This window comes from Rhinolophus ferrumequinum, chromosome 6 (genome assembly GCF_004115265.2).
Source record: "Rhinolophus ferrumequinum isolate MPI-CBG mRhiFer1 chromosome 6, mRhiFer1_v1.p, whole genome shotgun sequence".
Taxonomy (NCBI): Eukaryota; Metazoa; Chordata; class Mammalia; order Chiroptera; family Rhinolophidae; genus Rhinolophus; species Rhinolophus ferrumequinum.
This window is the reverse complement of record NC_046289.1, coordinates 12,543,588-12,566,224: the sequence shown is the minus strand read 5'-3', so window position 1 is coordinate 12,566,224 and position 22,637 is coordinate 12,543,588. Positions and strand designations below refer to the sequence as shown.

At 45.7% G+C, this 22,637-nt stretch overlaps 1 protein-coding gene across 8 annotated transcripts in view; it reads right to left on the bottom strand.

Moving 5' to 3' along the window:
- The window catches only part of FOXN3 (forkhead box N3), a 361,663-nt gene that overhangs the window by 17,269 nt on the left and 321,757 nt on the right, over positions 1 to 22,637 (bottom strand). For 5 of the 8 annotated variants that reach the window (XM_033109406.1, XM_033109408.1, XM_033109407.1 and 2 more), the window contains 2 exons: positions 10,190 to 10,255; positions 1,223 to 1,328 (listed from right to left, as the gene is read on the bottom strand). In XM_033109406.1, coding sequence (XP_032965297.1) covers positions 1,223 to 1,328; positions 10,190 to 10,255 — 172 coding nt within the window. The remainder of the gene's footprint in view (positions 1 to 1,222; positions 1,329 to 10,189; positions 10,256 to 22,637) is intronic. The other 3 variants (XM_033109413.1, XM_033109411.1, XM_033109410.1) reach the window with 2 other exon arrangements.

The window sequence follows — 22,637 nt, the reverse complement described above, 5'->3', positions numbered from 1 at the left end:
AAAAAGCCAGGAGATGATGCAGCTCCGTGTCATAGGAGCTGAGTAGCTTGGGCCCAGCACTGTGCAATGTGATGAGGCACCAGCCAAATGGGTGAGACCCAGCCCCTGTCCTCAGCAAGCAAACTACTGAAGACAGGGGGGGATACACAGAGAAATTTTACCATACAGGATCACGCATCAAAGGGACACAACCAGAGAATAAGGTTCAAAGAAAAGATAAATTCATCTGATGCCTGGCTCAGAGGCCATGTTCAGAAAAGCTTCGTGAAGAAATCATTTTTGTGATGGGCTTTGAAGGAAGTACTGCCTTGTGTGTGGAGGCTGAGGGAAATCCAGATGGAGAAAACTGTGTAGGAGGGGCGAATACTGACTGGACTTATTTGGGGAACAAATTTGGCTCCAGAGACAGGAGGATGGAGGGGAATATGAGGAGGGAGATGTGGTGAAAGTTGTGGAAGGTGCTCCTGCAGACAGCTGCAGAGGCACATTTAGGCGCTCAGTCCAGTGGTGGCCGGTGGGTGGCTGGGAGTGGGCAGCGAAACAGCAGGGCAAACAGGAGGAGGCATCCACGCTGGCCCCTGGGAGGGTTCTAAGCCAGCGGTGGACCCTAACCCAGGGCTGGCAGTGGAAATTGAGGATGGAGGAAAGAGCATTCCTGAGGAAGAGTTCACATGGTTTGCCAAGGGACCTGATTCTCAGAAGCAGGGAAATGATGCGCCTGTTATTTTTGTATCATGTACCAAAACAATTTTCACCCATGATTTTGCATTGATTTCCATTGCAACCCCTTCTGGGAGGCAGAGGAGTTTCATGGATGAGGGAACTGAGGCCCAGAGAGGTCAGAGATCCACCCAAAGTCACAGGGCTGGTAAGAGACAGGGCTAAATCCAGAGCTAGGCCCGTTAGCCCAGAATCTAATGAACAACTCGCCCACCATTTCCTTCTGTCTACCTTACCTCACTTTCTTCTTCTGAATTAAAAAAACAAAAAAAACCAAAACAACCTTAATTTGATCGGAGATCAGGATAATTTGATGGCCTGAGAAGGAGAAGCTGGCATTTGGACTGGGGTCCCTGGAGTTACTTGAACTTTTTTAAACACCCAAACCAGTTTGTCTCCACTACTTAGAGGCTAGTCTTCTCCATCCCACCAAGGGCTCCGTGGGACACACTACACCCTTCCCAGTCCTCAGGCACGCATTGCCCAGCAAGCGCCTGCTTACCTCACGGTGGCTGTCATTCCAATGGGAGTGATTGGCAATGGCCGGACTCCGGTAAACAGCCCTCGGCTCAGAACCCGTGTTCCGTTTTGTATCACTCCTGGAGGAACTGGAAAAGCAAAAAGGAAAAAGACACCATGCATGAGTTCATCTGTGAAGATTTCCATTCTGAGTTAGAAATTTTGGATGGAGAGAAGAGAAGAGAAGAGAAGAGAAGAGAAGAGAAGAGAAGAGAAGAGAAGAGAAGAGAAGAGGGCTTCAAACATTATTTTCTTGCATTTATTAAATATAAGCTTTTATCTCCAGTCACATCCTAACAAGATCTCAAGAACTCTGACACAACTGAATAGCAAGTGACCAAACAAAAGCATCCTTTCCTCATGCTTCTCCAGTCATGGTCAGAAGCTGAGAACATCTTTCTATTTGTCCTTAATCCAACAAGGGAAAAAGATAAACAGATACAACAGCCAAGCCAATTTCATAAGCTACTTGGCACCTCAGCACTTACAGTTCGTTCTCACAATGATCTCCGCTGCCAAGGAAAGGCCCCTCCTCCGCGTTTTGGGGAGTGAAGGGTTGACCCTGAGGCTCTGGCTTCTGCCTCAAAAATCACCCAGAGCCCTCTCTGGAGAACCTGACTTCCTTTTCTCTGAAGCTTCTTCCCTCAGGCAAATCTTCTGGGTTCTCTCATCATTCCACCTCCTCTAACCAACTTAACCATCCTTAAGCCAAACTTTTCGCCAGTGACCATCAGAGTCTGTCCATTTTCCATACAAACCCACAGTGGCTTCACACCAACCTGATTTTTGTCTGAGGAGTTACAAAACACAGCAACCACAGGAAATCCCTGATATTTGATCTTTTCTGACTGCCCCAACAGTGGTTTCGTTCATCTGGTTCAAGCTAACATTCTTAGTCACCTACCAATACTCCCCCATGTGTCTATGGGGCCAGGAGTGTATCATGAAGTGAGACGCTGACAGAGAGCTGGTCACTTGGGATTTAATCTAAGTTATTCTTGTGTGACTATACAAGTCCCCCAGTCTCTCTTGCCCTTTCTGAACAAAGTTCACTAAGACCCCCTTCCCCCATCAGCATCCTAAGAGTTCCCAGAGCTATGGCCATGTTCCTGTAGCCTCTGGCAGTCTCATACAGCGGCAAGGTGAATAAATGTGCTTTCTCAAAGACCACACCAAAGAAACATCCAGAAAATCATACACTCAAAAAAAAAAAAACAAAAAAAACAAAAAAAACCCCCACTCTGGATATTAAGGTTTGAAAGCTGATGTTATTTGTGTGGAACAGATACTTTCTACAAAACGCATAGATTATTTTTTACTCATGTAAATTTTAGGTTTCTAAGAGCGTAATATTCCAAACCTTTAATCAAAGGTCTTTCATGTAGGATGAATGTCCACTCTTGATAAGGGGATAAGTGTATATAGGCTGATTCCTCGGGCATTCTGGAGCTCTTGTTAGTATTTTCGCCATTACTCTTCCAGGTGTGCGTAAGGCTCTTATGACTAGGTTTTACAAATGATGGGATGGGAGATAAAATGGAAACCAGTGCCTGAAGTCAGTACTACTAGTGCAGTCTGCTGTTCCAGAGTCTCCCCAATCTCTTACCATATTTAATGGTGGGAGTCGGCTTCACTAGATCAAGAACTTCTATCCATTTCTTACAACAGACTCACTTCAGGTAATGGGTCATCAGAAGCAGGACACTCACCCAGTAGCTTCAAAGCATGACACCTGTTATAATGTGATAGTGCAGCTAATTATCAGGCTTTGCTTAGTTGGTAAGTTCTCCAAAAGGAAGGGTATCTAAAATGGTCAACTGATTTTTGACAAAAGCATCAAGAACATCATGGAAGATAGGAGGGTTAAAACAACTGAAGGTCCATTTGGGGAAAAAAAAAAAAGAGAACCTCGATCCTAACCTCATACCATATACAAAAATTAATTAGAAATGGATCGGAGACCTAAATGTAAGAACTGAAATTATAAAACTTCTAGAAGAAAATAAAGGTGGAAAAATACCAATAACTGCCAAAGACGGACATTGGCAAAAACCAGTTGAACTCTGATGTTTATAAGCGGGGCTTCAGTCAATATGCACTGACTGCAAAAGACAGGTTTTTTGTTTCTGTTTGGGGATTGTGGGAAAGGGTTTTTCAATTATTTTGCTGGGTGGTACTCTCCTGAAAATGGTCCGATAATCACAGATTCAGTCTAACTCTGATAATATTACCTGATTTATCACTCGGGATTTCATCTAGAGCAGCAAGCGTATGTAATAGAACAGACCATCCGATCAATACCACATGAATTTAAAATTTGTACCACACCTGAAATTTTTGCCAGTAAAAATTATTACAGGCCCATATACAGATCATACCAATTAATGGATTAAATCTTTTGCCAAGTACCTGCCTATGTATTAGGTGAAGAGGACACAGGGTCACCACAATTAAATGGGACAGAGAATTAGAGACAATGAAAATATACTAAGGTAAGTGCTGGGGCAGGGAGTCTGTGAGCATGAAAGATGGAGACACCTAGCCCAAAGTAAGGAGTATCTGGGAAGACTTCCTGTAGGCAGAGGAACAACACATTCAAAGCTTGGAAGTTATAAAAAGCACAACGTGCACAGGAACGAAAAAGTAATTTTGCTAAAGCATACAGTCGTAGCAGGAATGAGGTGCATTTAGACTTTATCCCACAGATATTGGGAAAACCATTAAAGCACTCTGAGGAAGGATGTGGTCTTAAGCATAGTGGCTGAGAGCCAGACTCAGGTGTTGGACACCTTGAGTCTGCATCCCATCTCTGTCATTTATGCCTGTGTCCCCTGAGCAAGCTACTTAAATAAGATGGAACCAAAAATGGTATTCATCTCACAGAGTATTTGGAGATCTAAGTAAGTAAATAAAGACACGATTACGTTAGTTATCAGCATCATTATCATCACAACAATCAACAGTCAATATCCACAGGGCAGTCTTGAGGCAGCTGTGCTTTCTCCATTTCAGGTGGGCTGAAGACCCGTAAGAATGAAGTAAGACCCAAACCAGACCATATTGGAAGAACCTGGCCGTCTTCCTGGTCACAGAGTTGCCGGAAGAGCAATGTCTGCTCTTCTGGCGCTATCGTTCCCCTGGAGCATATCCTGTCAGAGTCAACCTGGGACAAGGATTAGGGAGCCCTGGAAGGTAAAGAGAGCAGAGGGGAGTCACGGAGCACACGTCCTCCAGGACTCCTGCTCGGCTATTGAATCATCTGCCCATCAAAAGAGAAAAGCAGTACCAAGGCCCATGCCCCATATCCAGAGTCCTCTGCCCAAGGGCCCAGAACCTTTGAGCATCAGGGGCACACACAGCAGGAAGGGAAATTAAGGAAGCCAGCGCTCCCTAAGCACCTAGAGACCAGGTTCTTGTGAAGCTCCTGCTCGCATTTCAGCCTACAGGGAAGAAGTATCCTGCAGTGGTTAAGAAGACGCTTGGAGCAACATGGCTTCTGTCCAAAGCCCTGCCTCACCATCCAGCTCTGTGGCTTTTGGCAAGTGCCTTAACCTTTTCGTGCCTCAGTTTCCTCACCTGTAAACTACTCATAAACATGCCTCATGATTGTCTTGAAGATTAAATAAGACAAATTACATCACTAAGCTCAGAGGCTGGCCCATTAGATTAGCTCATCGTCATCATCACATTTACCCTTCCACCATCCTGTATCATCTCTCTAGCGTCCTCTTATTAATTATCTGTAAGTCACAGGGCCTAAGGGTCAGGACTTGGGAAAAGTCTGTCAGCCTCTTATGCTTTCTGCAGTTATCCCTAACTCTGTATTCACCCATTAAATCACCTTCCTGATTAATGAACTGTATTCACTTCAAAGAGAATTTCATGAACAGAGCCTCCTGCAGCATTAAAAGGCTTTCCCTGAGCTATTTCCTGAAGCTCACAAGACTTTTGGCATGTAAACTAGGCTCTTCTGAATCCTGGAGCTTCTTCTCAAATGAGCTGCAACTGAGCTCTGCCTCTGCCAATCCTGGAATTTCTCAGTGCTTATCACTGGCAGTGCTTTTCACGTTGGGATGGCGGACGTGTTCTTATTTGCTCACTGGCTGCCAGAAACCAGCTGTGCCACTTAAAACTGTTTTCTCCTTTCCCCATCTTTTCTCCTTTCTGACTCCATTCCCAAGGGTTAGGAATGTGGCTTCTGAAAAAACGAATCACCGCCTTTTTAAAATGTCTGAGATCCATATTTCACGGCTTTTTTGATTCTGGGATTCTAACGGAGCCTGGGGTCCATTCCTTAGCCCTTCTATCAGCACACAGACTCCTTCCTTTCCATTTCCTCTGTGGTTCCCTCAAACTGCATCCAAACACTTAAAACCCACACCCTTCAGCACCAGCATCCCACCCAATGTACAGACATTATACCTACGCTCCAGCTAGAAAACAGATTTTTAAAAACTGGACTTTTAAAATTGGCTTCTAACTTGGATTTGGGTTTCTCACTGGAAAAGGCACCGACCTTCAGCTTCATCCCATCCCTTTCTGCGAGGTCAGTTAAATATTTGGTTTTCATAGGCAAGAAGACACACATCTGGACTGACTCAGCTTTTCGGATGAGGTATCAAGGACATCAGCATCAGAGCAGATCATCGACTTTCTCTTAAGTTAATAGGGTGACTCTAAACGTTCTTATTTTTAACCAGCAAAAAAGCAACACTCACACACAAAGAGAGTCAAATCAAGCAGCACCGCTCACTGTGCTATCTACACGTGATCATCTTGAGAACCTAAAAAAAAAAAAAAGTCTATGGCACAAGACAAACTTTCCTCCTTGTTCCGCCATCCCTCAGCACTTCCTCATCCCTGCTTCCCTCCTGATGCTTAAGCTTCCTTAGTTTTCACAGCTTCTAAAATTAACCTCTGAGCTCCTACTGCTGCCTTTGGAGGGCAGCCCTGGCACAGGCCACCAGAGGACATAAGTTGAGCAGCAGGTGATCCGACAATCCTCCCTTTTCCTAAAGTGGGTCTTTCCACCTGCTTACTTGGAAGGGTGCTGGGGAGGGGGCTACAAGAGGGGAGCTGACTTCCTGGTTCCCTTTCTTCTCTGGGGACTCGTGTGTCTGACACGGTTCCTAGTTTTAGGAAGGGTGCAGAATGTGCTCACCGCCTCCCTCACCCTGTCCCATTTTGTTTTGTTTATTATCTAGAGTTCCTCTCTGGGAACATTCCAAGCAGGGATTATATAAGCCTTTGAAGATGAGTAATGGTGATCTGACTTCTCCTGGCTTCAAGATTCTTCCACTGGGGTTCAAGATGACTCACAGCGCTTGTCAAAGGGGACTGCAAAGCAGATACTTAAGTAGCCTCTAGAAGCCGGAATTAGTGTACACAGCCATGGGCGGTGGGAGGGTAGGTGGCTGGATCTGACTAGAAGCAGAATCCAAAATTGAAGAGATAATGAGGCTGCAATGTCCTGTGCTGAATTTTCTGGAAGGAGCGTCCTATGAGCATGGGAGATGCGATGGCTCTCCCTGCCGAAAGTTCCGCATGCTGCAAACCTGGCAAAGTCTGAAAAAGATAATGTCACCACTGGTGTTGCTGCTGGGGGAGGCGACGGGGCACAGAAACCATGACAAAATGTTGGAGCCTGAGGTTTTTATGAGATGCACACTGCTGTCTCAAAGAAAGTAAGGCATCAGGCTGCAAAGAGAGGCTGAGGGGACCCCCCCGGGAGTCCAGCTTAAGCAATACATGGTGCACTGAGGGACTCCCCAAAGATCAAGGGGCTCGGCTGACTAGGCTTCTCACCAGCTTCTTGAGTCTTTTCCTTTGTATGAGCTGCTCAGCTCAGAGCCTGGACTGGAGCTGGTCTGCCAGTCCAGAGCCAGCTTTGCAGATGCCAAGCAAGGGCAGGATGAGGGGAGAAGATCTAAGCGGCTGCGGTCTGGTGACCTGACGTGGCTACGAAGGGCGATGACAAAGGAAAAGACTTTCCAGCCATCCAGGTCAGCCTCTTACAGCTGGGAGTGACAGCAGCAGACAGACTAGCTTGGTGGCCCCAGCTCACACAGCATCACACAGCCCAGGAGGTGAAAACAAGGGGCTATAAATAGTAGCACATGAGGAGGCTCTATAAACAGAGCTGGGCCCAGACCAGCGGGATTGGCGGGGGGATGCAGGCAGGCTCTGCAGACCGGTGCCCACACTCCCCACGGGTGGGCAGTGGCAGGACCCGAGCCTGAGTGATGCACGCACACAGGGACACAAACACCTAGGCAGGCTGCTCACACCCCATCACTGGGGTGGGCGTCTGCTGCCTTTGAAGCTTTATGCTGAGGGATCCCCTCTCACTTCTTCCTTGGGCAAAGCTGGCTGGGCAGGGGGTGGTGGCGTCATCGTTATACGTCTCTAATGCTTCTCCCTTCGGAAGGCAAGGTACTGTATGGAACCCCAGGCTAAGAAACGTTATGTGATGTAAAATGAAAATGAAGGGAGGGAAAGGAAGAGTGAAACAGAGAAGAGCTAACTGAAAGCAGAGTGTTGGAGACACACACCTCTTGTTTATTAGGAGGCTGGCAGCGGCCCCCTGGGTTCCCCAGTGCACAGGGCAAACAGCTGATGCATGTTCACCTCCTTCCTAGGGTTCTGCTCCAATCTTTCAGGGCTTTGCATCTGGCTTATCGACTGCTCTACCTTGACCTACAAAGGACTTTATTAGGGCTTGGGGCCAGATGGAAAAGTAAATATAAAGGTGGTGTCCCCACTCTCTCCCCAGTCTTTAAATCTACTTCTCTGCTGCACCTGCCAAGTGTGTCTCCTTCCAAGGCTTCTGTGGGCATCCTGACTCCTTGGAAGCTCCTCTTGGCGGGAGGCACATATGAAGGCTGTGCTGGGTTTCCCGCAGTGGTTAAGAGCAAGATAGGAAAGCCTTCTCAAAATGAGCCTACAGTTTCAACATATGAACAATGAGCTTTGAAAATTCAAATCCAGCATTTCAATGTAAATAAGACTACGGATACCCCGAAGCAATAATTATTTACAGTTTGAGTGTTATCGTAAGGGGGAGGGGAGAAGTGGATTTAGTCAAGAGAACATAAAAATCCAGTAATATGTCAATTAATTGGGAAAACCCTTTACCTTTTCTACCTGTGGTCAAGAATCCAATGATAATGGACTTTTATGGAAGCTGCTGAGGATCCGTTAATAACCAATCCCTTTGCTTTTACTCTCTTAACTCCATTATTCCAGTTCCTCAGAAGATTTCTTTAAGCCAACAATCACTGTGTACAGTGGCTGGGTGCGAAGGAAGGTGCTTCAGTCATATACAGCTCTGATGAAATCAGTATGTTTTCCCCATGATGAGTTATGCAACTTGATTTTAAGAAACCATGTAACTTGATTACAATCTTGTCTGTACTCTTCTTGCAATATCACCTGAGAACAGTTTTTATTTTTTTTTAATATTCCTCTATAACTTCAAACATGATCTAAAAACTACATTACAGGGTAGCTACTAGTTATAAGACTGTGCCAGTTACACATCTGCTTAGCAGTGGTGCTTGTTTCTTGGAGGTGTGCGTAGCCTGAAATTTTAATTGCTGGCAATCTGAGTTTAGCAAAGAGAGATATAGAATTCCGTATCTTTAGGAGTAGGTTATGGCAACCCCTAGCAGAGGGACAAGTCCCTCCTGAGAATGCTGAACTGCATCTCTTGGGTCTTTTTTTAAAAAAAGGAACAAGAAAGAAAGGATGGAGTCAAACTTCCTAAAGCTTTTGGAAGGCTATGAGTATGGCAAGTACAGGACTAGGAAGAATGGGCTGGAACTCCACAGCAGTCTACTATTAACAAAAGTCAACCTGTTCTGAGTCTGAGGCTGGAAGTTCTTCTGTGGGAAGCACTACTGACTTCAAAAGTGGGGGGTTCTCCTTGCTTGGGAAGCTACGTGGCCCTCCGAGAGCCGGGGCGCCAAGCGAGCTGAAAGACCCACACAAGAATGAGCCAGGTGGGCACCAGCCCCTGGATGGAGTCATGGCACGGTCAGCGCTTCATGTGGCCATCTCCACACCCATGTGTTTCACAGTAGGAGGCTCGAGGACAAGCTGAGCAGACCCTGGTAGAGGAACTGGCTGTCTGCTCAACAGGGTAATGGAACGGGGTAGAATGTTGGCAGAGGAACTAGCCTCAAGTCAGGAGGAAGAGGAGACAGATTATCTCCATGTAAGATCAGTTTCCATCGCTTGCTAAGAAGACCTTTCTAGAAACCATGGTAGTCTACCTCCGGACCAAAAAACATCAGGCAGTGGACAGAAGAGAAGCTCAAAGAAGGAAAAGAGTTGTCTCAAGCTTGACCCTGCTCAACGGCCAACAGAAGGTGAAGACAGGTGCTCCGCTTAGCTGTATTACAGCCCTGTCCTTTTCTCTATGGCAGCCTGGAAGGCAGGTGGGGGTGACGCAGTGGGCATCACGGTGGTCCATTTCAAGGCTATTTCAAGCTTCTGCACAACACCCACCTCACTCCTCTCCTCTCTATCTATACAATAGTCTGCTATTAATGAGGTCCCAGAAGGAAAAGAAATTTCTTACAATGGGCACTGCTCAGCTCCACGATTGTTAACCTGCCCCATGTAACTCACAACGACAATGGCTGCAGGAGCAAGAAAGGTGTCTCCTCCGGGACTCGTTATAGGGTCTGCATCCCTTCCCCCAAGTCTTATGCCCTGAAATTCTATTAGAACTTTGTCATCTTGGAAACACACCTAAGCATTCATTCATACATATGCATGGCTGCATATTTATATGCATATGCATGTAATCATGCACTTAGGTAGTTTGAACGTGATTCTACAAGGGAAGTTCTTCTTGAGTATTAGTTCTTCCTATGGCCTGGTATATAAATGAGAAAGGTAAGGTCACAAACTAAGGTGCTGAAGGCTATAGAAATTATCTACTCACAACCTGCTTGTATCTCAGGGGGAGTATTCAAAAGCATCATGGCACTGGCAGCATCAATGTCAGGATCTGGAAAAATCAACCAATAAATAACATTATTTACAAGGGGGCCGGTGTGTGTGTATGTGTTTTTCCCCCTGCACGTTACAGCTTATGAATGCAACAGAGAAAAAAAAAATCTGAAAAACTACATGAGTTATCCCAAAGGTGGTTGTCTTCCCATTTGAATTTGAGAGGAAGAAAGGCATTCTAGAATGGGATTTAAGGGGCAGATTTGTAAGTTTTTCAGACAACGCGTGGTCTCTTCTCATTTTGCTAATTATGGAATTTGTATTGTATGTTCCTGATAACTTGCTAACCTGTACACCCCCACAGCTTGTTCCTCTGGGATGGAGGCACAGGAGAGTCGGGTGACAATAGGAAATTCAGCCACAGGAATCTTTAATGAACTGGGGAAACTCACAGCACCAAGAAAAAGCATTAAATACACCTGCATCTAGTGAGATTACAAACAAGACGTGGTTATTTCCATTTGTCAGCGGAATGTAAACTGTATTTTATGAGGTTGTATGTGCGCGCGGTGGTGGTGGAGGTGGTGAGGGCATTAAACACACACACACACACACACACACACACACACAAAATATATTTTTAAAAATGAAGTTATAATGTGGAGGGCATGTTTGCTTCCATATCTATTATTGCTTTTAATATGGTACCAAAAAAACGCCACTCATCACTTCATTGCTTTAATTCTTAATAGGTTTCTGAATCCTTACTGATCCACCGGTTGACAGATGGCAGGTTATATAGAGACAGAGAAAAATATTATCCTTTTATAACTAAATTCATTTTCCTCTGAGAAATAGCAGCGCTGCTGCTATGGAAATGAAAGTCACCATGGCAACAGTAAACAACCCCCAAGAATGGTCACTGAATAGGCTGAAAAGAACATCTGCCCCAACCCAGCGGCCCAGCTGCCCTGGGGCGAAATTCACTAATAGTGTGGTGATGCCGTGTGACAGAAGCTGCCGCCTGTGCCCTGTCCAAATAAATGAAGTGTGCAATTGAAGTCGACATCAAAATGCCTGTCCTTGCAGATTACTACGTCTGTGTCCGCTAAACCCAGTGACTGATGATGGAGGGACGGGGGGCTCGCACTTGTCTGTTTTGTACAAATTACCCACCAAAAAATTCAATTTACTACTAATGGCTCCATGGCACTTTATTTTGGGTATTATACTAGAAAATGACTTTTTTACTGTTTAAAAAAGTACATTTTTCATACTTTATACGTGCAGTTTAATTCCAAAGGAGTAGTGTGAAGCAGCAGAAAGCCCCACCAGCGATTAGTAATATAGATGATGCCGGTTCCAGAAGACAATGTCTCAAAAGAAAAAAAAAAAGTAAAGGAACTTTACTCTGCAAGCCCTTTTCTATTTTGCCTGCAGGAGGCCCGTTATTTACACTCCCAAATGGAGTGAAGTTTATTTTAGTAAGTACTCTGTATAAGAAACAGGTAAATTAACTTATTTGGCAATTCCTGGGGTGTAATTCCTAAACAGTTATAGCTCCCCACTGATACTAAAATACATATACATGCTAGTTGAAAGACGAACTGAAAAACTGAACATTTCATTCACTGCTCCCTGGGTTCCCACTGTCGCTGACCTCACGTCTCCGCACACGGCCTGGGGCCAACACACAGAATTAGCAGTTTCAAGGTGGTTCTGGCAGCCCCACAAGCAAGGAGCTCGCTCCTAGGAGGTGCTGGGGGGTGGCCTTCCCCTCCTCCTCCCTTTTTTTGGTAAAGGGCCCTTTCCTGTCTTGGAACTGAGGTAACGTGCCAGTTTTGCTTTTCACCAAGTAAAGCTTCTTTGCCATCTTTGAGAATGCCAAGTGCAGCAGGCAAACAATGGTGGGCCTCGCTGGATGGTCCCCGCCTCCCGGCACTCTTACCAGGAGTTTTCCTGAACCACCAGGAGGTTTGATGGGGGCAGAGCAAGAGGAAATACAGGTAAGAGGTCAGGAGTCTTTTCCTATTTATTTTGCTGGAAAATTAAAGAAAGTTGTTCCGTATTCTTCAAAAACACTTTGGACCTCAGGAGGAAGGTATAAAGGGCCACAAATAGAAAGATGTAATGAAATAAATGAGGAGGAAGGTAGCAAGAGACCTTAAAGAAAAAGAATATATTTAACAGACACATGAATTTCTCGGAACCTAAGGGGCAGCTTGAGGGATGCTTTAGACCCACACAACGTCCACCCATGAACCCTACCCCAACCCCAGCCAAGCCAAATAAACACATAAGCTAAGAAAAAAACGCCGCTTTAGGACAAGTCCCCCAATCCTTCCTTCCATCCAGATTTGCCACGCCTTTGGCCTCCACAGATACAAATTCTGATGCTGCCTTGGCACTCCTGATGGCCTCCATGCAACTGGGGCGGGGGGTACGGGGGACCCAACACTCAGCCTTCCCATCTCATTCACAATCAGTTCCTACAGCCCACTCTCCAATCTGAGTGGGTCAGTTCCTGGGTGGCACACGCCCGAATACGAAACCCTATGGGTAGGATGGCTTGGAGGGCAAGGCATGGGATGTGCCCTCTTGCCATCTTGGCAGGCGGACTGACAAACATAAGAACCGCATGCAAACGGTATGAGAAAACATAATTATGTCTCCATGCAAGTGTGTGCGCAGTGGCTCCACGGCAAAGGCAGGCCTTCCACAGGGGGATACAGTGTGAATGCCATCCCTGGTGTCCCGTTTGTGAGTTCTGACGCATGGCACCACCTTAATCAAGGTACAGATTTCCATCACCCCAAAGTTTTTTTGTGCCTCTCTGCAGTCATTCCCACCCTTGCCCTGGGCAACTACTGATTGGCTGTTACTCATTTATGACGTGGTGTCAATGGTTATACCGTATACTGACTGCAACACAGGAATATGCATAACAATATTACTTATGAGTGCTATTATTGGCTGGTATTCCATTGGATGGATATACTACAATTTATATATCCATCTGGAAATGGACATGTGGATTGCTTCTAGCTTTGGATTTATAAAAAAGCTGCTATGAACTTCTGTATCAGTCGTTGGTGAATATGTTTTCACTTGCCTTGGGTAATTGTAAGTTTTACTTTAAAGGGGATTGAAAAACTCTTTTCCAAAGAGGCTGTACCATGTATGAGATTTTCAGTTGCTCCACATTTTTGCCAACAGTTGAAGTTGTCAATCTTTTAAAATTTAGCCATCCTAGTAGATGTGTACTGGTATTTCACTTTAGTTTTAGTTTGCATTTCTCTAATGATAAGCGATGTTGAGTACCTTTTCAAGTGCTTAACAGCCATTTGTTTATCTTCTTTCATGAAAAGATTGTTCAAATGCGTGCCTGTTTTTCTTTTTCTTGTTTTATTTAATTGGGTTGTTCAATTTCTTACCATTGGGTTGTAAGGTTTCTTTAAACATTCCGGAGAGAAGTACTTTGTGAGATATATTTTTCTCAGTCCATGGCTTGTCTATTCAGTTTCTTCATAGTGTCTTTTAATCAGCAGAAGTTTAAAATTTTCTGAAATCCTATTTATCGATTTCTTTTGTAATTCAATGCTTTCTTCGTGTGTCCCAATTAAGTCATCTTTGCCTACCCCAAAGCTGCAAACATATTTTTCCTGAGGAACAACTTTTTAATTCTCATTTGTTAGTACATTAAATATAATGTTATCAGTGTTCAAATACCTAGATTTATAGGTAAATGAAAATGAAAGGAATCCACCAGATTTCTCCCTTTATCCAGTACGCTGGCTAAGCACAGAACTTTTAGAATTGTACAGATCAACACCAGAAGGACCCTCTTTGGCTCCAGGTGTGTTGTGGGAACACCAGGTAGCCTGAGAGAAGCCTTAGCCACATTACTATAGAAGAAAAGTCTCTTGGACCCTCTGCCGAACACCTGACATACCTTTATGCTTGCCATACCCTGATATCCTGCGTGTGCTTCAGCCTTCAGAGCCGACAACCTCCCATCTCTCCCCCAAAGAGATGCTACAATGCTTCTTCTTATTATTATTAAAATGTCTAAGTTTTTCCCTTTTAAAAAATAAATCATGAAAGTAGTATGTTTTCCCCTGTAAAAACATATACACTAGGTGGAAATAATTTGAGAAACAAATGCCTGCCCCATAGCCCCACTGTCAGATTCACATTTTCTTTGTATGTGTCCAGAAACTATCCATATAAATACGGGCATATATATATCGTCATTGAAACACCAACACACATATATTTACACTTATGCACATGTTACCTATTCTTTGAAATGGGTTTATATGGAAAATACTTTTCTGAAATAACTTTTTCCCTTATTTGTCACTTAATGACATACCTTACTATCCTTTCACATTAGTATACATAGTCTGAAGTTTCTCTGTGGTGACTTGTGCATGAAAATACACCACGCTGTTTGTACTGACATTCTCTTTCCTTTAGGCAGGCTATGGGAAGACAGAAAACAAAGCATATGGAACCTGTTCCTATGCCCAGCACACTGCTGCCCCCCACCCCGGTCCTGAGCCCCTGACGATACCACCTCAGCACAGCAATTCCTGCCTCCTCCTCCAGTCCCCTCATCCTTCCCCACTTCCCATGAGGACCCAGCATGGCCCCTTTCTCCCTGTTCTGTCTGCTCACAGCTCTTCCGTCCTGGTCCTCTCTCTGGGGTCATTCCCACTGGCTGCCTTGGGTAATGTTAATTATTTTTCATGAGTACCCTCTGGGTCTTCCTAAAAGCCTTTCAATTCTCTGTGGTCAGGAGAGACTAGTGGTGCTTTAAGCCTTTAGAGAGCAGAGATGTCCTGATGGAAGCATTTTTTGGGATGCTTTTAACCAAGGACACTTGTTTTGGAGCTTTTTTGGCTGGAGATGTTTTAGGAGACCGGGCCACTGTTTGGGCGTTAGAGGATGCTTCAGTTTCGGAGGCAGAGTTGATTCTGAAGGATAAAAGGTTCAGGACTAGATCTGAGGAGGGGGAGCAGTGGATGGCTGCACAGGATTTTCCCTGGCTTGAAAGAGAGGTTTTCCCCCTCAAGATGGTTCAAGCCAGTTTATCAGCATAAGAGGAAGATAGTTTGGCCAGGAACTCTTTTTAGGAATGAAGATCCACATAGCAGGAGTATCTTTCATGTTCGGCGTCCTAATACAGGAACCCAAATCATTACCACCGGTTGATGTCATATACCACCAAGCCTGACGTCATGGGTGCTTAAAAAGTTACGACCATCCTCAAAATGCAGCCAATCTTAAATCCCATATTAAAAACATTCCTCCTTTCTTGTGCTCAGTAACAAATGTTACTTCTTCTCTGGGTTGGTTCCCAGCGACCATTTCAATTTTCATTTTTAATGCAGTTGTCTTACCCCATTGCCTCTTCTCTGAAGTACAAGACTTAAAAATGGTCACACGTCTTACAAAGCTGTTCAAAGCTTTTTCTCTTGAAGGTATGTACACAATTATATCATGCTACAGTGAGAGGAACAGGCAACAACATTCCTAGAATCAATGGTTCAGCTTCTTGGATTTAAAACAATATTGCTCTTCATTCCCCCAAATTGGAGATGGTTTAAGCACAGGACGAGGTTTTTTCTTTGCCGGTATAATAGAAAAATCACTAGGCAAGGCATGAGGATTCTTGGGTTCAAATCCTACATCTGCCACTATGTAACATGTGACTAATTTTGGGTCTGAGTTCATTCCTTTTAAAATGGTGGTGAGTGGCTGCAGACTTGGGAGGGGCCAGGTTGGTTTTTCATCTTATTCCACACAGTTCCTGGCTCTGCCTAGGAAGTCCCCTGACTTTTTCTTCCCTTTCTGCCTTGGGGCTGCCAGAACTATGGATTCCAAGGAGTACCTACCAAATGGGGCATCTGCTCCAACACCTTTGGAGGCAGCTAATACTCTTAGTCGGGCTGGAAGAATATGCTTTTATTCCCTGGAAGGCTATGGCCTGTCATTCTGGGCATCAGCTGGGTCCACATCAGAGCAAACCATCCAGCCTGGCATGGGTATTTTGTGTGTTTCTGGTATGGCTTCTGTTTACATTCACTCCCCTTCCTCTGGGATCCGGCATCAGAGAGAAGTGACTGCTGAGACGGTCCATTTTCAAAAACTCAGAATATGAAGGATGGTTGAGAGCCCTGGGTTCAATCCTCACTGCTGTAGAACTGCCGCATAAATGTGAAGCCTATCTATCCTCACCATCTCTGCGCTGCCTGACCTACGAAATGGTAACAAAACATTTCCCATACGGAAAGCCTGAGAATTACAACCAACAATCATTACCTGCTTAGAAATCATTTAATTTTCCAAAGGGCTAAGGTGCTTCTCTATTTCTCCCTGCTCCACCTCATACCTGAAACGTTGTATAGGATCATGAAAGGTCTTTATAGAACGGAATAAAAGAGATGCAAGAAGCATTAAAAAAACACACACAAAAACACAAATAATGGATGACATACGTACTTGGACTGAAATGCTCAGCCATAAAAACACAACGTATCCCCAATCAGATGCACACAGCCAAGATACTCACATCCTCTCACATTCTCTGCTAGAAAGTGAGCCCGACTGCAAACGTCTCGCCTTCCCTTCCTTGTCCTCTGCTGTCTCCCTAGCACCTAGAACACTGCCTGCAACATGGGGATGCTAGATAAACAGTTGTTGAACAAACTAATGGATGGCTCGTCCAATCCAGCTGTCTGAGGCTAAGGATGATGATCCTCTGGACATGCCGTAGAACCCCCTGAAAACTGCAGAAAACCAAATGTCAGGCAACACCTCGTTTTGTAAAAATTCATCAGGGGATTCTGAGGTGTAGGAAGAGTACAGAACCCCCGTTAGAGAGTACACCAATTGGGTATGCGAATGCCATCCCAAGAAGCCCATCAGGATGACCTATGCTCCTTAGAAAGCCTTCATCATCTATAGCTTCACTAGCTCTCTCTGCTTTGATGTATCTTTACCTTCTTTTTGTACCTCTGTGTGAGAGTGATACATTGGAAAGTATCTGGTTAATCTCTAAAAACGGAGAAATAAAAATATGACTTGGAGAACTTTTAGGGCCAAGGGGATAAGAAATAGATTAAAACAAACAAATAAGCAAGCAAATAAATAAAAATCCCAAATAAGGTGTACATTTCCTGGGGAATTCTGAGTAGATGTGCACGGTTTCATTTATTCACACTCCATATACTAAGTCAGTGATTCTCAATTGGGGCCTATTTGGTACCCCTTCCCTCCAAGGGCACTACTGGCATCTAGTGGGTAGAGCCCAGGGGTGCTGCTCCACATTCTAGCGTGTACAGGCCAGCCCCCTACAACCATAAAGAATTATCCAAAATGAGACTTGTGCTGAGGTTGAGAAACCCTGTACAAGCTTACCTACACATACATGCGCTATGGTCAAAAAAAACAGTCCTTTGAACCAAATGATCTCCAAAAGAATACATGAAACATAAACAAATAGATATAAAATTCACTTTGTTGTTGATGTCTTCCCCCCCACCCCCACCCCTTCTACAAAATCCCTAGGCATAGGTTGAGAGAGAGAGGAGAATATCTACTTTTGTGGCTTTGAAACCCCTGAAGTAGGAGTCGTACTCTGGCTGCTGATGCAATCAATCAAGGTATCTAATAAAACAGCCGCCTCTGATCTGGAAGGCAGCAGAACAGGGGCGCGCTCGCCGTCAGATCAACCGAAGTCACTCACCTCGAGTCTTCCTTTCACTTCCCTTCTGTCTGAAGGTTGTTAAGATGGTATTCGCCATGGCTATGAACTGCAAACATCTGAGGCATTCTCACAGCCAGGCAGGGGACAGAGTGACACCACTGAGCTGAGTGGACAATCTTCACGATTGATGGGATTTCAGGGAATCAAAGCCTCATGAAAAGATTGGCTCCAAGTTGTGATTTTTAAAATCGTCTTTGTGATGGGACTTGGAGCTAGAGAACACCAAGAGCAGCGCTTCTCTCCTCCAAAAACTGAGTTGGAGAAAACTCTGCACTCTGGCTACCCTGAAGAAATAAGGCGAGTGAAAACGAACTATTAAGCAAGTTGAAACTAACAGTTGTTTGTTGCAACAAAAGATAATTTAAATCAACTGGGGGTGGGGGTGAGGAATGATTTATTTACGCTTTTAGTTCTTATTAGGCTCCCATTCATACATCTGTGGAATCTCTCTCAGCTTAAAAACAGTGGCTGGTGAAGTCTAAGCGAGGGATGCACAGCCTCTGAGGGGCAGTGTCACAACTGACTCTGCGGATTAGGAATGCATTGGTCCAAATTAGCGCCCCAACCAGGGGCAGCTTTCTAATTCTCTGAAGTGTCCATTTATTACCCCTAATTCCATGTCATGCAGAAGAGGATTTGAGGAACAGGTTCTGGACAATAAATGCAGACCTCAGAGTGCACCCAAGGTCTCCCTGGGTATCAGATGCCCCATCTCTAATGTGGCGTTCGGGTGGCTAAGCTCCCCAGCTGCCCACAGAGATTGATTCCCTGTGAGTCCATCATTATCACTGCTGCCCTGGCTTGAGAAGTAAAAGGAAGCTCACCGATACTCTCCCAGCAGGTGCTTCCCACTTCTGTCTTCTCTGTGCAACAAGAAGTGCTTTAACTCTGACGTCTTCCGAGTCCCCTAATTCTAATGTCCCTTTTGCTTCTGCAGAGAGCCCTGCATTACATTGCCCATTTTCCCAAGTCGGTGCTTCCAATGAACGTGACGCCTCGAGCCCTTTCCTGGACCATGTTAGGGTCCACCCCTCTCCTCTAGATGCCGTTGCTCCACAGCTCTTCCATCTGGCACTCTCAATTTTCCTAATGACAAATGTTTGCTTCTTTAATATCTATGACCAGTTGATGGCAATCTTTCTAGAAGGTACCTGGGAGCAAATGGAAAGGACTGTGTGGACTGAGCCTGACAGTACAAAAGGGTCTAAAATCCTAGAACTTGGAGACCAGGGCAAAGGTGACAGGAGACCCAGAATAGGTTATGCCTTCTGTGCCATGGGTTGTAACCATTACTTAGGAGGCAAGACTTTCTGGTTTGGTTCTGTTGGGCTCGTTAAACTGCGTTGCAGCTGCTTGTCGGTGGTGGAATTCAGAAAACATCTGTGTTAAACTTCTTGTAGGTGAATGAGAAACTGTGCATTCTTCGGAAATGCCTTCCCCTGTACCCCTCATTCGGCTATAAATCTCCACTTGCTGCATTCTCTGATTTTAGCCTCTCTGGGGCACACCAGGATGCTGTAACTGATAAACGTTGCTTTGGAAACCTTCCTCTGCTTGCTCCTGGCTTTTTCAAGCAGTGATAGAGCCAAAGGCCACCACTCAGCTCGGAACAGGAGCCTAGCCCTGGGTGTGAGATGGTTTTCATGGGGTGGGAACAGGAATGGGGATGTCCACGAGAACCCCGAGAACCAGAGGGCCTGGCCACACTGATATTTCAGAGGAAGGACGAGCAAATTCGAGAAGTCAGAGACAGAACCAGGCCAGGAGATCCCTGAGACAGGAGCTAAAGGCCAGGGGACAGAGCACCAGAGAGCTGGACACTGACTGGCAGGAAGTGTTGGGGGACCACCAGGACCTCTATCTTTAGTCCGTATTTTCCCTCTCCACACTGTTAACTTGTCTTCCCCAATTATCACTTCTCCCCACTTATTAGAAGGTTACCTCCTGCCCAGTCCCCACTCCGGAAGCTACTTCCTCCTCCAGTAAAGGGCAGAGAACTGGGAACTGCTGCATGAACTCTCCCACAGTTCCAGCTGTCCTCGCGGTGGCCTGTCCCCCACCAGTCACCGCCAATCCTTGTCGGTGCTAACAATTGAATATTTCCATTTGCTCAGCATCCTCAATTAGCTCTGTCTTCAAGTGGGTAGATGTGCAAAGCCTCCCTTCCAGGGAGCAGAGATTACATGTCAGAGTGACACTGGCAGGTGTGTTAGCGCGAGTCAATATCGCTGAGAACCCTGACACCAAGGCACAAACCCACTACTTCTCTGGCTCTCAATCTTCTTCCTCTCTAGTATTCAAGTGAGGAAGGACTGAAGGGGGTGACTGAACACACAGCTCACTGTGGGAATGCATGTATTACGCCGACTCATAAGAATTTCAAAAGAGACCACGGAACCACTCCTTTTCCCAGATACGACGATCAACAGTCATCGGACAGACATGTCAGAACTACACCTTCCTCTGCGCTATCTGCATCTACTGCAATGTCGCACACACACTGTCCCGTGCGAGCTAGCATCTTTATACATTCCTATGGCACAGATGACTCAAGACGATCTTTTCATGGAAAAGGGTGTTTCCTACACTGACATCAACTTCCTTACCAGAGAACTGCTCCTCAAACATCTGGAAGAGGAGAGCCCATTGCAGTTGTGGGGCCCCAATTTCAAACTCAGCAGGTGGACCCCCCCCAGCATGTTCTACGTTTGGGAGCAATGCCCAGCATTTCTCTTTTGTTACTTCAAGACAAGTCAGAGGGTATTTTAAGAACCCATGTGCAGTCAGAAGATGGGGGTGGGGGTGAGGAGAACAAATTAAAAATAAAATAATTCATCGTCTGCAGCCTATCAAGCAATCGGGCACAGCATTCCCAGAGAGAAGTGCCCCAAGAGGCTGGCACCAGAGAACACGGCAAGTAGGGATTTATCACCAGACAAGGTGTGGAGGGGAAGGGACTTCAGAGGACTGAGACCTTGGCTCTTCGTGCCTGTACCACAGGGATTTGAGTTCAAGTACACGTCACAGAATTCCCTTACTTTGCTACAACTGACTTCTAACTGAAAGCTTGCGATGTTCTCTGAGAGAGGCCTGTCTGTGCACCAAGGCTCAGACCTGCTCTCCCTTCTACAGTGCCCTGTGTCTGCAACTGAGGGCAGCCAGCCCGCCAGGCCCAGGTGTGTCGGGCACTGCCTCTGCCCTGGGGGGAGGATGGTGGGCAGGAGAACCAGCGCCCAGCCCACAGCTGCGTGTGAGAAAGCTGAGGCGACAGGCTCTGAGAACAAGGTTGATGCGGAAGGGCTAACGAGTGTGGTGCAGACACTCAGATCACACCACAGGGCAGGAAGACATGCTGACGGGCCGAGGGCGGGGCTGCGGGAGGCCACACAGGCAGGTAAGGGGCAGGGCAGAATCACCGAACGCTCCAGCAATCTTCTGCGGTCTCCTCCTGCTAGTCCGGAGGTCCCCATCCACCCACAGCGCCCCAAAGCAGAGAAGCTGACCAGGAGTGCGCCAGTGACGCAGGGGCGTCGGCGTGGCCTTAGCTCCAAAAAAGCAAACGTCTATCTATCTGCTCTCTTCCGCCACCCTGCTCCCAGATGAAAAGTCGCAAGAGTTCACTACGAAAACTTGGTTACTTAAATCCTGTTTGGGGCATCTTATCAAAGGGCCAGAAGGAAACACAGATAAACCAGGGCCACTCCCAACTCACACACGACCATCAAGTGACACGATCACACTTCCATTAGCGAGGGGGTCCTCGGAAAGTCCATCTCTTTCTCCCTTAGAGACCTGAGCTTCAGAAACACAATGTGGAAGCACATGTCCCATCAGAGACTTGGAGATCTATCCTATTCCTGCTTCAGTCCCTGCACACCACCCCGAAGACCCCTCATTACTCTTGGGCGACTGGGGAGCAATCGGGGCTGCTGATTCTTGCAACAGGATTTCTGGTCACTGAGCTCTGTCTAGGCCCCCATTTTAATGCTTAGCCTTTTATGCTCTCTGGTCTAACCCTTCCCCCAGAGAAATACATTAGGGGAAAAAAAAAGATAAGAGCAAATCTGTCACTTTGTATTTTTTTAACCTTTGTGCAGTTCTCTGAAACATGTTTATTGAGAAACAACCTGCACTATGAAATATAGCAATTGAAAAATATAAACAATGTACCCACACAGCTCGTTTTCTTTTATTCCACATGGGAACCTCCCCTCATGTCGTATCCTGTACCTTTCTGGGGATGCAGAGCAGGTGAATACAATGAGGAGACTAGACTAATGTAACTGTTATTAATTCTGTTCCCGCTGACTAGCGCGTACTCAATTTCATGCAGAGAGACACTGGCGCTATCCATCCCTCGTCGAGAACAAAAACTATTGTTAAACTGTTAACGAGTAATTCATTTTAGACACAGTTAAACATGGAAATATATAAAAATAGAGATTCAAGATTCAGATTACAAATAAAGGTGTCACGGAAATAAAAGGATTAAGTTTTTCACCCAACAGGATTTGAACATAATATTGCACTACTGGGAGAGAAATGAGACGGTGTCCACCCGGCCGCAATCCTGAAGGAGATACCGGCCAAGAAGGCAGCATCTCTAAGGGTAGATGATACCTGCACTCCAGGAGGAGCCTGTGGGTAAGGAGGTGGGGCGTGATCA